The sequence below is a fragment of the Orcinus orca genome, chromosome 10 (genome assembly GCF_937001465.1).
Source record: "Orcinus orca chromosome 10, mOrcOrc1.1, whole genome shotgun sequence".
Lineage (NCBI taxonomy): Eukaryota > Metazoa > Chordata > Mammalia > Artiodactyla > Delphinidae > Orcinus > Orcinus orca.
Window position 1 is genome coordinate 51,030,380 of NC_064568.1, and position 15,706 is coordinate 51,046,085.

The 15,706-nt window shown below is 39.6% G+C and overlaps 1 protein-coding gene across 27 annotated transcripts in view; it reads left to right on the forward strand.

Annotated features, from left to right (window-relative positions):
- Nucleotides 1-3,111: 3,111 nt before the first annotated feature.
- CLASP2 (cytoplasmic linker associated protein 2) overlaps nt 3,112-15,706 on the forward strand; it is a 177,813-nt gene continuing 165,218 nt past the window's right edge. For 12 of the 27 annotated variants that reach the window (XM_033405495.2, XM_033405500.2, XM_049715848.1 and 9 more), the window contains exon 1: nt 3,118-3,542. In XM_033405495.2, the coding sequence (XP_033261386.1) occupies nt 3,348-3,542 (195 nt within the window). In that variant the 5' untranslated portion in view covers nt 3,118-3,347. Of the gene's footprint in view, nt 3,543-15,706 lie in introns of all 27 variants that reach the window. The other 15 variants (XM_033405504.2, XM_033405509.2, XM_049715859.1 and 12 more) reach the window with 2 other exon arrangements.

A 15,706-nucleotide genomic window follows, 5' to 3' on the forward strand; every position in this document is an offset into this window, starting at 1 on the left:
TATTCCTCAAAAAAACACTTTAAAAAATTTTATTGAAGTATAGTTGATTTACAATGTTGTGTTTAATTTCTGCTATATAGCAAAGTGACTCAGTTATACATATATATATTCTTTTTCATATTCTTTTCCATTATGGGTTATCACAGAATGTTGAATATCACAGAATGTTGAATCATGTGCTATTACAGTAGGACCTTGTTGTTTATCCATTCTATATATAATAGTTTCCATCTGCTAATTCCAAACTCCCAGTCCTTCCCTCCTCCACCCTCCGCTCCCCCTTGGCAACCACAAGTCTGTTCTCTATATCTGTAAGTCTGTTTTTGTTTCATAGATATGTTCATTTGTGTCTTATTTTAGATTCCACATATAAGTGATATCATGTGGTCTTTCTCTTTCTCTTTCTGGCTTACTTTACTTAGTATGATCATCTCTAGGTCCATCCATGTTGCTGCAAAGGGCATTATTTCATTCTTTTTAATGGGTGCATAATATTCCATTGTATATACATATGTACCACATCTTCTTTATCCATTCATCCGTCAATGGACATTTAGGTTGTTTCCACATCTTGGCTGTTGTAAATAGTGCTGCTATGTACATAGGGGTGCATGTATCTTTTCTAATTATAGTTTTGTCTGGGTATATGCCCAGGAGTGGGATTGCTGGAGCATATGAAAAAAATCACTTCTTTAATTAGCTAATTCCTATATGTTCTCAAAACTCAATTTATACATAAACCTCTCCAGGAAACCTCTCCCACCCCCATTCTCAGTGCCATCTAGATAAGAGGCCTCTCATATAGGCTTCCAAATACCTTCTGCTTACCCCATCCTCGCGTCCTGGGAATGTTGATTTTCTTGTCTGTACTTAGGTTTGTTGTGGGTAGAGACCAGATCTAAATGAACTTTGTATCTGTGGACCCTGGCACAGTGTGTAGCACATAACGAGCTTTCAGAAGATATTTGTCGTTGAATTAATGAAACACACAGAGGGTATGCATAGGTAATAGTAACCAGTGTTACTAAACATTTCATAGGTACTTCCAACGTTACTCAAATGCCATAATATTATTTTATAACGTGAAGACTATTTAGTTATCAACTTAAAGACCTTGAGTTACACAAGTTCAGAAAGGTGAATGGAGACAACAGAGGGCTTAGGGCAACAGTAACTTTTGGTCACAGGGACAGGTAGGGCTGAACCTAGAATCCAGAGCCTCCTACATTTTTTTTTTTTTCCTATACCACATACTGCACCTGGTCCCTGGCAATTAGAAAACAAACTTCTTTGGATTGGACCCTTTTTTTATATTCTTCTGTAACCCATATGAACAGAACCTTTAGACACTCAAGGAACAGTTACTACAGTTTACTTGATTGAGGCCTAACTGCAGGGAGATTACAGTCAATTAAAGATGGAAGAAACTTTACATTACAATACAAAGAGAAACAGAGAAATATAGAAAAAACCTCAGAGTAAACACAGAAGAGAGGTTTCTTTGAATCTGGAGAGTGTATTATTATTGTTTTTGTTGTTATTATTTTGTTACTGTGAACATCTCAAGCATTTCATTACATTCATTCACTTGTTCAACTTAAATTGACTGAGCACCCATTATTTGCCAAACACCATCCAAGGGAAAACACAAATGATCTTGGAGCTTTCTGTGTAATAGAGGAGACAGATACATAAAATAATTATTAAATTGTGGCTGGAAATAATTGGCAGGAAGCTAAACACAATGTGCATTTATTTTTTTTAATTTTTATTTATTTATTTATTTTAGGCCACACCGCAGGGCATGCGGGATCTTAGTTCCCTAAGGATCAAACCAGCACCTCCTGCAGTGGAAGCGCGGAGTCCTAACCACTGGACTGCCAGAGAAGTCCCAATGTGCATTTAGAATGTATTATAGACCAGTTTACACACACTAAAATGGCTAAAACTAATTACCCCAACCATACCAAATATTGTGGAGGATGTGGAACAACTGGAACTTCCGAGTACTTCTGGTGGGAGTGTCATATGGTCCAGCCACTTTGGAAAACAGCTTGGCAGTTTCTTCTAAAGTTAAACATACACTTCTCATACGACCTAGTAATTCCAGTCCTTGGTATTTACCCAAGAGAAATGAAAGCCTGTCTCTGCACAATGACTTGTACACTAATGGTTATGGCTGGTTACAGCTGGAAAACTGAAAAATGAAACAACTGTCTATAAACAGGTGACTGGGTCACGAACTGTGGTTCTTTCATATATGGAATACTACTCAGCAATAAAAAGGGATTACTGACACACCAACAGCACTGGATCAGCCTTAAAACGTATGCTAAAGAAAGAAAGAAGCCCGAGTCAATAAGAGTACAAACTGTGTGAAGTCACATGAAATTAAAGAACAGGGAAACCTATGCTACAGTGATAGAAATCTGATTAGAAATGCTTGGCAAGGCAGTGGTTATTGACTGGGATGTTCCTCGAACTTCCTAGGGTGATGAAAATGTGCTCCAACTTCTTTAGGATGGTAGCTCTTCACACTGGTGAATACATTTGCCAAAGCACATGGACTGAACACTTAAAATCTGTGCATTTTACTCTGCAAATGAAACCTTAGTTAAAAAAAAAAAAGCATCACATGGTGACCCAACCAGAAGCAGGAGTCATGGTGTTTGTTTTTTGTTTTTTAAATAAGGAAGTGTATTTTACAAAGTAAAACAACAACCACCACTACAACAACAAAACAAACCCAAAAACCCGGGAGTGGGGCTGGGAAAGTGGAATTCCAAGTACCAGAAACTTTCCAAAGTATTGGTTTCAAGTGGAGGAAAACCTGGAAGTGTTCTCGATTTTACAGGGCGAGGGCAGGCTGCTGAGATGGCGGGTTGCAGAGAACTGTCGGCTTCCCGGGGGTGCCAACACGGTCCGACCCCAATTCCCCGCAGGGGTCCCACTGTCCCCAACGGTTCCCGCCCCTGCCTCCGCCTCCGCCTCGCCGCCTCCGCCCCCGCCTCCGCCCCCGCCTCCGCCCCCGCCTCCGCCCCCGCCTCCTCCGCGAAGCTAGAGTCCGGACAGGCGGGCGGGCGCTCGCCCGCCGGCGTCGCGCTGACGTCAAGCGCGCGCTGACGTCGCCGGCGGCCGCGGCCTCTGAAGCGGGTTGGGGCGCGGGGGGCGCCGAGTTTGACTAGTTTGGGGGCCGATCCGCGCCTGACGCTGCACCCGCCGCGCCCCACGAGCCGCGCCTCGGCCGAACCCAGCGCGTCCCTCCCGTTCCCGTGGGGCCCCGCGCTGGCGGCTGGGCGGCGCTCGGCGAAAGTTGGTCCCTCACGGGCGGGCGAGCGGTCGCGGCCATGGAACCCCGCTGCATGGAGTACTTCAGCGCCCAGGTGCAGCAGAAGGACGTAGGCGGCCGCCTGCAGGTCGGCCAGGAGCTGCTGCTCTACCTCGGCGTCCCCGGCGCCATCCCAGACCTGGAGGAGGACCTGGGCTGTTTGGGCAAGACGGTCGACGCTCTCACCGGCTGGGTGGGTTCGAGCAACTACCGGGTAAGCGGCAGCGGCGCGGCCTGGCCGGGCACGCCCTCCCCCGTCGGCCCTTTAATCACGGATGTACGAGGCCGGCCGGGCGAGCCCTCGGGGGGGCGTCGGTCACCTCGGAACCGCCTCGCGAACTCGGGGTCCCCCGACGCGCCCCCACCGGGGAGCCTGCCTCTCCGAACTCGAGCCGGAGACCGACTTCCCACCACGACCAACTTTTTCGACAATTGTGAACAGTGACAAATTCAGCGATTCCGTGACACCGCACCGTGCGGAGTTCCTTGCCAGTGGGATATAGTGTTTCATCACGTATTTTAAAAAATCAGTGATCATTTACATGCATAAAAGGTTCGAAGACGTTTTACATTTCTACGTACCTATGTAAACACTACCCAGACCAAGACGTAGGACATGAGGATACAAATTTTAAGTTGAAGGGTGTCAAGTTAATCCCTGTTCATTAGTGATTTTTATCCTACTTAATCGCCTGTTTCTTTTTTTCTTATATAGTTTGTGTGTGTGTGTGTGTGTGTGTGTGTGTGTGTCTGGAAGATTGTGCTTTTCGTGTCTAAGGCATCTTTAGAGCTTAATAACATGCCTGATTAAGTTTACTGTTAAATCTGATGAAAAGATGCTGACCTCATGGCATTATTTATTTGCTTTTCGTTATGGCCGACGGAAGGCAGTTGAATGCTGTCATTTTGTTTTGCCGCAGTTGAGGACTGACTCGGATTTGAAACCGTGCCGTAGAAGGTTAGCTGATGCTGACAAAAAAATAAAAGGATGAGGTACAAGAAGGAATGAGTGTTTCTGAAGAGCCGGTAGTAGGCAGGTTGTAATGTAGCCAAGTTGGGAGACCAGGTAAATATTCTGTAATCAGCCTGAACTGTGGTTTTTGGCAGTAACTTTTCTTTTTAGTCTTCTGGTGGCAGTGTTGCTTTAAAATGTTGGCCCAAACGTCCTGTGGATGAAGTGATTCTTCTTAGTAATAGATCTTTAAAACCCAGCGAATAGGCTGTACTTTGAAAGCATTATCATCATGGAGAAGAAAAGCAAACTCTAAAATTATTATGCAGATTTAATGGTGAAACTTATATGAGTTTTGGAAGGGTTTGACGTTTTACAAGAATAATAGACAGTTTGAGAATTAACCACTTCAGTGCTCCATTATATACTATCTCTTTATTATTTTCAAAAACTTTGGGAAAAGTTAATATTTAAGAATATGTCATTACTGTTTAGGGGATTAGTTTTATTTCTTTGGAAGAAACAAGCTAAATTTACTTACACTGTAAGAAGAGCATACACACTCAAGATAGGTGATTTTGTGTTACAGCCTAGGCTGCTGTAGAAAGTCGGCTCTTTGGTAATGCTTGCTATCCTTCCCAAGTGAAGGTTGATGTGTCACCTCTACGCTGGCTGTGGTTGAATTGGCTTTGGGCCATTTCACTCCTCAGATGTACCATCAGTGAATGGCAGTTAAGTAGTCCCATCTCTTGAAACATATTTTTGGCTTCTGTGATACCACAGTATCCTGTTTTTTCTTGTCTCTAAGCACTACTTCTACTCAGTGTTATGTTTTTCCTTTAACTGATCCTTAAGAGTTAGAATCCTTCAGGGATCTGACTCAAGTTCTTATCTCTTTACTACACATTCTCTCCATGGTCCTCAGTAGATACTATAGCCTGAGACAATTTCAGAAATCCGAAGAGAGCTCCCACATCCTCACCTACATACTTCCTTGTAGCTGTGCCCATATAACTCTGTCTTCTCTGTTATAGTGAACGAATTATCTATCTTTCCCACTTCTACCAATCCCCCCACATGGGTGTGAAGGCATGTGTATCCCATGCCCTCTTGCCTTCTCAAGGACATTAATTCATTAATTCTGATCTCTCCTTGAATTATTAGTTCTCTCCTTTCTACTGAATTCTGTAGTATAAGAGCTTTTCTGACATTGTTAGGGAGAGGGCATTCTAATTAGTTTATTTGGGATTTATAAACTAAGTTACCAAGCTAGGTCATCATTTTTTATTCAAGATACAATGAATATTTAAATCTTTTGAAAAAAGTGTATCATGGAATTTTTTGAACATACATACAAATAGAAATGTACTTAAATTTCAAGTTATGCTGAACAAAATATAGTTTTTCTTTGGATTTGATAGTACTTCAGAATTTGAGTTTCTTAATAACAGTGAATTTGAGTGACTATACTTATATGCTGGGTATTATTCCAGATATTGAAGACCCACCTGTGAACAAGACTAGAAAGGCTTATTCATTCAGCTTCATTTGGATATTAATTGAGGACTTACTATGTGCAGACAATCTTCTGGGCACTTGGGATACAATAGTGGAAAAAAGACAGAAATCCTTGCTTAGATTCTCGTGGGGGCAGAGGAATAAACAAGATAAAATAACTAAAATCTGTAGTATGTTAGATGGTGGTAAATGCTTTGGAGAAAAGCAGTGAAGGGAATAGGAATGTTGGGCAGGATGCAGATGTTGGAATTTTAAATAGTTGGTCATTGAAGACCTCACTGAGAGAGTGATTTAAAGGAGGGAAGAGTGAGATCACTGCTGTCTTGGAGACAGATAGGTATAAAAATTGAATAGTTTCAAGTAACAAGTGTTTGTAAATCAACTGATGTGAAAGAATGAGGAGAAGGTGAGACTATTTTGGAAGTAAAGGAAGTGAGGTGAAATTTGAGTACAGACAGGCAAGAAATACAGGACTGAAGAATGCCTTTAGGGAGAGGAAACTGCAAATGCAGAGAACCTAGTTCTGTGGAGGAACATAAAGAAGGCCAGCATGGCTAGAGTTTACAAGTGAGTGAGGTGTTCAGAAAGGTGAAGTTGAGGAGGCAGGTAGAAAGAGCTTCGTAGGATTTTATTCTAAATTGGCAGAGGTTTTTATGTAGAGGGTTGGCTGCTTTGTGGGCAGTGGACAGTAAAGCAGCAAAAGAAGAAGGAGAGCGATGGTGGCTAAGACTTGTTTGGTAGCAGTGGCAGTACTGAGAAGTGGAAGATTTGGTATGTGACTTGGTGGTAAAGCCAATAGCACCTCCTCTTGCATTGAATATGAGCATTGAGAGAGAGCAGTTAGGGGTAGTTGCGTTGCTTGAGCACCAATAGAGGGTAGTATTTACTGAAATGGGGAAGACTGAGAAAACAAGTTGGGTGAAGGAAGTAAAAAGTTAGGTTTGAGAAGGTCGTTTGACATCCAAGTTGAGATGTTAAATGGACGGTTGGGGTCTTCATCCCAGTGGAGAAATCATAATTGAAGATTAAAAATGTGGGAATAGGTATGTATATTATATAAAATATATATGCTCTGGTGTTTGACTTTGGTAAGGATAGTCCTGTGATTTCATGAGTTCCCAAATTTTAAAATGGTACAACAGCAATAAAGTGTCCCTTATAAAATGCAGTTAAATATGATACCCACCATTTTAAAAGTCCTTAGTGAGTATCAGGCATTGTCTCAAGTGCTTTATTTCCATTATCTCATTTTAATCTTTAAGGTGGCCTTAGAAAGTCAGTATTATTTCCTCATTTTGTAGAAAAGAAGATAAAAGTATCTTGGCGTAGGTCCTAGACCTGGTATATTGGTGGAGTACTTAAACCAAGGGAGATCAGGATTTTCCTTTCCTTTTCTGTACTTTTGTAAACCTCTTCAATATCCTATCATTTGTCAGCTCTACTCTCACTTTTTAATTTTATCTATCTGCAACTATAACAAGTTGACCCTAAAAATGGAGAAAACAGTAAGTACCATTTATATTATAACTAGTGCTGGGCTAGTAATGTGCTAGGATTTCAAGTCTTATAATCCAAAATCACAGCCCTTTTGCCATTTGAAGGATGATACTTTTCAATGTTAGCATCACCTTGATTGTATATCTTATAAACCATCAATTTCTTACAATATACTATTTTTTAGTTTGAAGTCTATCTGTATATATGGATGTTGTCTCTTCCTTTTACCTGCCATATAGGAAGAACATCCAGGTTGTTTTTAACTTTTTCCTGTTCGCATTGTCCTTTTGCATTGTCACCTTGTACATGTGCATGGGAGTTTCTGTAGGGTGGTGATTCTGAACCCTGCCAGATTCAGTGCCTTCTTTTAATGCCCCCTTTACAATCCTGAAATAAAATTTATAGATAATACTCAATACACATCATTTTAAAAAATCCCAGTAATGACCTAACTGTACTATAAAGGAAAATTACACATAATTTATAATGAGATAAAATGTTTCAATATGTAAATGTGCCAGCCTGACTACCCAGGAAGACATAATGCTAGTCAGATGGCTGCATCAGTACATATTGCTATAAATGCCGATTCAGACCACTACAGGTATGTGGTTGCTCATTATTCACACTTCACCAGCGGCATTACTGTTGGTGGTTGTGATATTCTGTGACTATAAATTCTGAACCTTATTTCTTTGACTATACCATCTTAAAGAGATTGACCACCCCATGTGACATCCAATTCATTTAAGTTTTAACTGTCCCATTATCCCTCTTGTCTGATTTTAAATATCCTAGTCAGTCAATCACACCCTTACATTCATTTTTAATTCTCTTCTCCCTCCTCACTTTTCCTTTGTGGTTCTCATTTGATAAAATGTAATCCTAGTTAATCGAACTCTACCTACCCTGCACCTGCACCAGTGCAACTGAAGGTGGATGGAGAAAAACACAAAACCTCTAACTGATTTCATTTTATTTATTTATTTTTTTGCGGTGCGCGGGCCTCTCACTGTTGTGGCCTGTCCCTCTGCGGAGCACAGGCTCCAGACGCGCAGGCTCAGCGGCCATGGCTCACGGGCCCAGCGGCCATGGCTCACGGGCCCAGCTGCTCCGCGGAATGTGGGATCTTCCCGGACTGGGGCATGAACCCGTGTCCCCTGCATGGCGGACTCTCAACCACTGCGCCACCACGGAAGCCCCTGCTTTCATTTTAAATTCCTGACCTTCAAGTGGGTCCTCTTTGGAGCCTGGCAATCTTCCTATGTTTTCTTGGTTCATTCATTCTTTCATCTGTTCCTCTCCCCTCAGACCTATCAATAGTTCTGCTTCCATCATCAGTTTCAGCTGATGGCCTTGCTGCCTACTTCACTGAGAAAACTGAAGGAACTAGAATTTATTAAGATTCCCACTGCTGTATGTACCCACCTTCCAGCATTTGTACCCATGGCAGGCTCTCAGTGTTTGTAGAATCAGTGAAAGTGTGTGAAAGCACATTTGATTTATCTGCTGGCTGCATTCCTGGAAACCTCATATAGTAAAACTGTGTACACACACACAAAAGTGTTAGCCTCTGATAACTTCAAACAGGGCTTTTATTTACTTAAATGACTGGCAGCAGGGCTACCAAGTATGGCCATATACCTTTGGGCTGCAGAGCTGCGGGGAAGAATACTGTGTGTCTCCAATAATTGTTCTTGGTTATGTGTCTAGCAGTGGAAATATTGGGTTATACTTCCTGTCTTGTCCCCCTTGCCCTACCTAGAATTTATCAGTATCTTTAAGTTACTTATTTCCCTCCTTTTTTGAGGGAAATAGTTTTTTAATATATTTATATAAAAACCTGATATTTCTGTTCAGGTTTTCAAAATTTGTAAGCCATCATGTTTTACTTATTTGATCTGTGCATACATGTTCACCTGCCAATTATTCTATCCCATTCTTTTATTCATTTTCTTAGATGCTGAGTTAAATTTGTGTGGGGAAAAAAAGTCCTGTACACCTACAGTATTTCCTAATGAGAGAAGGAGCATTACAGAAGTATGCTTGTTATGAATAACACATGCCTTTCCTCTGTTGCACCTATGGTGGAAAAAATCTATGACTGTGAATTAAGCTTATGTCCTACCTAGATTTCAAGAACTCTTGTTGTCAGGCTTTCTGACTTTTACATGGAAAGTTGTGATTTTTTTGGCCATACTGCACGGCATTCAGGATCTTAGTTCTCCCACCACGGATCAAACCCTTGCCCCCTGCAGTGGAAGCGTGGATTCTTAACCACTGGACCGCCAAGGAAGTCCCAGTTGTGATTCTTAAATTGGGGGTAATTATTATCGCGTGCAATTACTTAGCTCTATTGTTGGTTGACAACATTTCTGATTTAAATCATTTTGAAGATTAAACATTATATTGAATTAAAACTCTGTCACCAAGATGACAACTTGCGTGTGAGTTTATTGATGTCAGATTACTCAAAGATGTTCAACCACTTGTAATTCAGAGGTAAAAAGGGAGTGAGAGAGAGAAAGAAAGAATAGGAAAATGACCCTAAAGGTTCTGGGACTTCTTGGGGTTAATAAAATTTCATAATTTTTTTTTTTTTGGCCATGCCATGCCACTTGCAGGATCTTAGTTCCCTGACCAGGGATTGAATCCAGGCCTTGGCAGTGAAAGTCCCAAGTCCTAATCACTGGACCACCAGGGAATTCCCCATACATTTTAAAAAATTTTCAGTTTTGTGGCTTAAAAACACTGTAAAATTTAAGCTTGGTTGTAGCCCAGTTTGCTTTTTGGGGTTTCTGTTTTTCTACCTGTTAAAAGGTATGTTATTTGTGCTTTTATGTCTCTCTCTCTCTCTCTCTCTCTCTCTCTCTTTCTATATATATATATATATATATATATATATATATACACACACACACACACATACACACATACATATATATACAATCATACATATATATAAAATTTGGCTGAGCCATGAGGCTTACAGGATCTTAGTTCCCCTACCAGGGATCAAACCTGGGCCCTGGCACTGAAAGTGCCGAGTCCTAACCCCTGCACCACCAGGGAATTCCCATATATTATATATTTTAAATATTTTATTGTTGTATATTTTATATTATATAATGTTTTATATTTTTATTTTATATTTTATATATACATGTTAGAAAGTACATTATTTTTGCTCTTTTTTTTAAAGTATCTGAATGGAGGCATTTGAGTTCCTAAGAAATTGGTGAGGAGCAAATTGGAATACTGCTCTAGTTGTTTTTTCTTCTTTTTTCAGGGTTTTAGTATTCTACTGAAAGGATCCTTAGCCAAGATGCAGGCTAAATTGAAAGATGTCTAAATAGAAATTCAAGAAAGTTATTTGTAGCTCCGTGGTAAATCTTGATGTTTGCTGTGTCATATTCACTCACCAGATTCTTTAGGAATGTGTTGGCTATTATTGGGTCTTTATTTACTATCCCATGCGAATTTTAGAACCAGCTAGTCAAGTTGCACCAAAAAATTGTGGCTTTTTATTGGGATTACATTGGATGTCATCTTTTGGGGGGAAGATTTGATATCTTTATAATATTGAATTTATCATAAATTGCAAATATATTGTTTCATCAGTTAAGTCTTTCTATTAATGTCTCAAAGATATCAATAAGTGCTCTTTAAAAAAATAGCATAACCTCAATACTATTATACATAAAAAATTCCTTGATATAAAATATGTTGGGTTTAAATTTCTAGTTTTTAAAAATGTAGTACAAATTTTTAAATTAGTTGTTTTAAGAAAAATCAGGATCTGAATAAGGTTCACATGTTGTGATTCATTAATATATTTGTTTTCTATTGCTGCTGTAACAAGTTACCACACACTTTGTATCTTAAAACAAAGTACATTTATTTTCTTACAGTCCTGGAGGTCAGAAGTCAGAAATGGGTTTTATTGGTATAAAATCAAGGTTTCAGCAGGATTGTATTCCTTCTGGAGACCTTAGAGAATTTTCCAGCTTCTAGAAACTGCCTACATTTCTTGGCTTATGGTCTTTTCTTCCATCTTCAAAGCCCTCAGTAACTCATCCTCCCGATCTTTCTTTCTGACCACTGCTTCTGTCATCACATCTCCTCTGACTGACTGATTCTCCACCCTGTCTCCTATAAGGACTCTTGGGCCCAGGATAATCCCAGGGTAATTTCCCCATCTTAAGATCCTTAACCACATCTTTAAAGTTTTTTTTACCATGTAGTTAATCTTTTCACAGGTCTGGGGATTAGGATGTGAACACATTGGGAGGCCATTTTTCTGCTTACCTCAGTTAACATGTTTATTTGTTTATTTATTTAGGCTGGGTTGGGTCTTTGTTGCTGCACATGGGCTTTCTCTAGTTGCGGTGAGCAGGAGCTACTCTTTGTTGCAGTGTGCAGGCTTCTCACCGTGGTGACTTCTCTTGTTGTGGAGCATGGGCTGTAGGTGTGCGGGCTTCAGTAGCCATGGCATGTGGACTCAGTAGTTATAGCTCATGGACTTAGTTGCTCTGCGGCATGTGGACTCTTCCTAGACCAGGGATCAAATCTGTGTCCCCTGCATTGGCAGGTGGGTTCTTAACCACTGCACCACCAGGGAAGTCCTAACATGTTTATTAAGTCTCTTAATCTGTTTCTCCCTCAGTGCCTTTTAAAAAAAATTCTTGGCTTTTGTTTGTGGTAGAGTTTCCCACAGTCTGGATTTTGCTGATTTCATTCCTATGATGTTTTCTCTGTATTTCCTATAAATTGGTAGTTGGATCTAAAGTTTGATCAGAATCAGTCTTTTTTTTTTTTTTTGGCAAGACTACTTCATAAGTAGTGCTCTTCTTCCACCAGCTGGCATGTAACATTAGGAAGGCACGTAAGGTCTTGTTCTGTGACGGTAGCAGCCATTAATGTTCAGTGTTTAGATCTCTTATTCATTAGGGTTTGCAAAATGATATTCTAATTATGTCATTCCTTCATTCATTAGCTGGAATACTTTTATAAAGAGAAACTTCCACTGTTTACTAGTATTTGGTTACCCAGTGGTATAGTTTATATATAAACTATAGTTTATAGTTCGTATGATTCTTTATTTACTAATTGTCAAAATAATGAGGTAAAAATAACTAGTATCCTCCAGTGTTGACCAGATAGTTTTTGTTATCATTATGAATTCTTGCATTTAACTATATGTAATGTATTTCAAGACAATACAGTTATTATCCCCACCCCCCCGTTTTTTTTTAATGTTCAGGCTGGTTTCTTTGGTGTTTTTTTGTTTTGTTTTGTTTTGTTTTGGGCCACGCTGCATAGCATGTGGGATCTTAGTTCCCCAACCAGGGATCGAACTCGAACCCATGCCCCCTGTAGTGGAAGGGCAGGGTCTTAACCACTGGACTGCCAGAGAAGTCCCCAGTTATTATCCTTATTAATATCCAAGCTGTTCTATCACATGACCCTAATAATCTTTGATAGAGTCTTTGATATCTGATATAATGAGATCATATTTTCTGCTCCTGCCCTGGAATCAGCCACTTCTCCAAGAAGCTTTGGTTCCTTTTTGTGGGAAATGGTATGTGGAAACTACAGTGTGGGTACTAATGGAACTTATTGTTACTCATCTGATCATTGTTTCCAGATTTTTTTCAATGCATAGGGTTAGGTTTAATTTAAAGAAAAATATATCATGAGTTCATACTGATATTCTAATTCAGATTCAGGACTGCAGTTTTTACTATTATATATCTTCCATCTGTATCTCCTTCTATCAACAGAATTTCTCAAAACATTGACAGTTTCTTTTTTGCGGAGTTTCATTTTTGTCCTTAGGGTATATCCCACTGGAGAGATAATAGTCAAATTGCTGTATTTTAAAGTCATTTGGAATAGTCTTCTGTGTGGTTATGCTACTAATTGAGTATACATTTAGGTTTACTTATTTTATTTGATTTTCAGTGAAATTAGTTATTGCTACAAAGAAGGTATATTCAAAATAGTGTGGTTTCTTTCTCTGTTCCTTATAGCCTATTGCCAACCATAAAATTTTTTTTCTGATTATCTTTCCATTGTTGCTATATTTTAAATAAACATTTATAACTAAATTTATTTGTAGTCCCCTTTTTAAAATATACACATGCATTTCTCCAACTTGCTCTTTGGAGAGCATTGCATAACAGAAGTAGGGTAGCCCTCATTTTTATTTTTAAAGTGTCATAGTACTCTCTAGTGTGGATGTACCATAATTTTTTGAATCTGTCCCATACCACTGATGAATGATTGGATAGTTTCCAGTCTCTTGCAGTAATCTTTGTGTGTCTTCTCATAATTTTGCTGGTATATCTCCGGGGTAGATTCCTAAGTCAGATCTTACTAAGAGTTCATGTTTTTCCTGTTGATTTGAGATACTGCTTTTATCATCTATTAAATTTTGTGTATGAGTGTGTCTATTGGTGCACTTTCAGTTAATTTTTAAAATAGCTTTATTGATATAATTCACATATTGTACAGTTCACTCATTTGAAGTGTACAGCTCATTTTTTTGTAGTATATTTGTAGGTATGCATGACAGCACAGTCAATTTTAGAACATTTTCATCACCTCAAAAAGAACCCTGATGGCATTTTTCACAGAACTAGAACAAAAAATTTCACAATTTGTATGGAAACACAAAAGACCCCGAATAGCCAAAGCAATCTTGAGAAAGAACAGTGGAGCTGGAGGAATCAGGCTCCCGGACTTCAGACTGTATTACAAAGCCACAGTAATCAAGACAGTATGGTACTGGCACAAAAACAGAACTATAGATGGATGGAACAGGATAGAAAGCCCAGAGATAAACCCACACACATATGGTCACCTTATCTTTGATAAAGGAGGCAAGAATATACAATGGAGAAAAGACAGCCTCTTCAGTAAGTGGTGCTGGGAAAACTGGACAGCTACATGTAAAAGAATGAAATTAGAACATCTCCTAACACCATACACAGAAATAAACTCAAAATGGATTAAAGACCTAAATGTAAGGCCAGACTCTATCAAACTCTTAGAGGAAAATATAGGCAGAACACTCTATGACATGCGTCACATCAGGATCCTTTTTGACCCACCTCCTATAGAAATGGAAATAAAAACAAAAATAAATGGGACCTAATGAAACTTAAAACCTTTTGCACAGCAAAGGAAACCATAAACAGGACAAAAAGACAACCCTCCGAATGGGAGAAAATATTTGCAAATGAAGCAACTGACAAAGGATTAATTTCCAAAATATACAAGCAGCTCATGCAGCTCAATATCAAAAGGCAAACAACCCAATCCAAAAATGGACAGAAGACCTAAATAGACATTTCTCCAAAGAAGATATACAGATTGCCAAAAAACACATGAAAAGATGCTCAACATCACTAATCATTAGAGAAAGGCAAATCAAAACTACAATGAGGTATCACCTCACACCAGTCATAATGGCCATCATAAAAATTCTACAAACAAATGCTGGAGAGGGTGTGGAGAAAAGGGAACCCTCTTGCACTGTTGGTGGGAAAGTAAATTGATACAGCCACTGTGGAGAACAGTATGGAGGTTCCTTAAAAAACTAAAAATAGAACTACCATACGACCCAGCAATCCCACTGTTGGGCATATACCCTGAGAAAACCGTAATTCAAAAAGAGTCATGTACCACAATGTTCATTGCAGCTCTATTTACAATAGCCAGGACATGGAAGCAACATAAGTGTCCATCAACAGATGAATGGATAAAGAAGATGTGGCACATATATACAGTGGAATATTACTCAGCCATAAAAGGAAATGAAATTGAGTTATTTGTAGTGAGGTGGATGGACCTAGAGTCTATCATACAGAGTGAAGTAAGTCAGAAAGAGAAAAACAAATACCGTATGCTAACACATATATATGGAATCTAAAAAACAAACAAAAAAATGGTCATGAAGAACCTAGGGGCAAGACAGGAATAAAGACACAGACCTACTAGAGAATGGACTTGAGGATACTGGGAGGGGGAAGGGTAAGATGGGACAAAGTGAGAGTGGCATGGACATATATACACTACCAAATGTAAAATAGATAGCTAGTGGGAAGCAGCCGCATAGCACAGGGAGATCAGCTCAGTACTTTGTGACCACCTAGAGGGGTGGGAGGGAGGGAGACACAAGAGGGAAGAGATGGGGATATATGTATATGTGTAACTGATTCACTTTGTTATAAAGCAGAAATTAACGCACGATTGTAAAGCAGTTATACTCCAATAAAGACGTTTAAAAAAAAATTGGTTCTGAAGAACCTAGGGGCAGGACAGGAATAAAGCCGCAGACGTAGAGAATGGACTTGAGGACCCGGGGAGGGGGAAGGGTAAGCTGGGACGAAGTGAGAGAGTGGCAT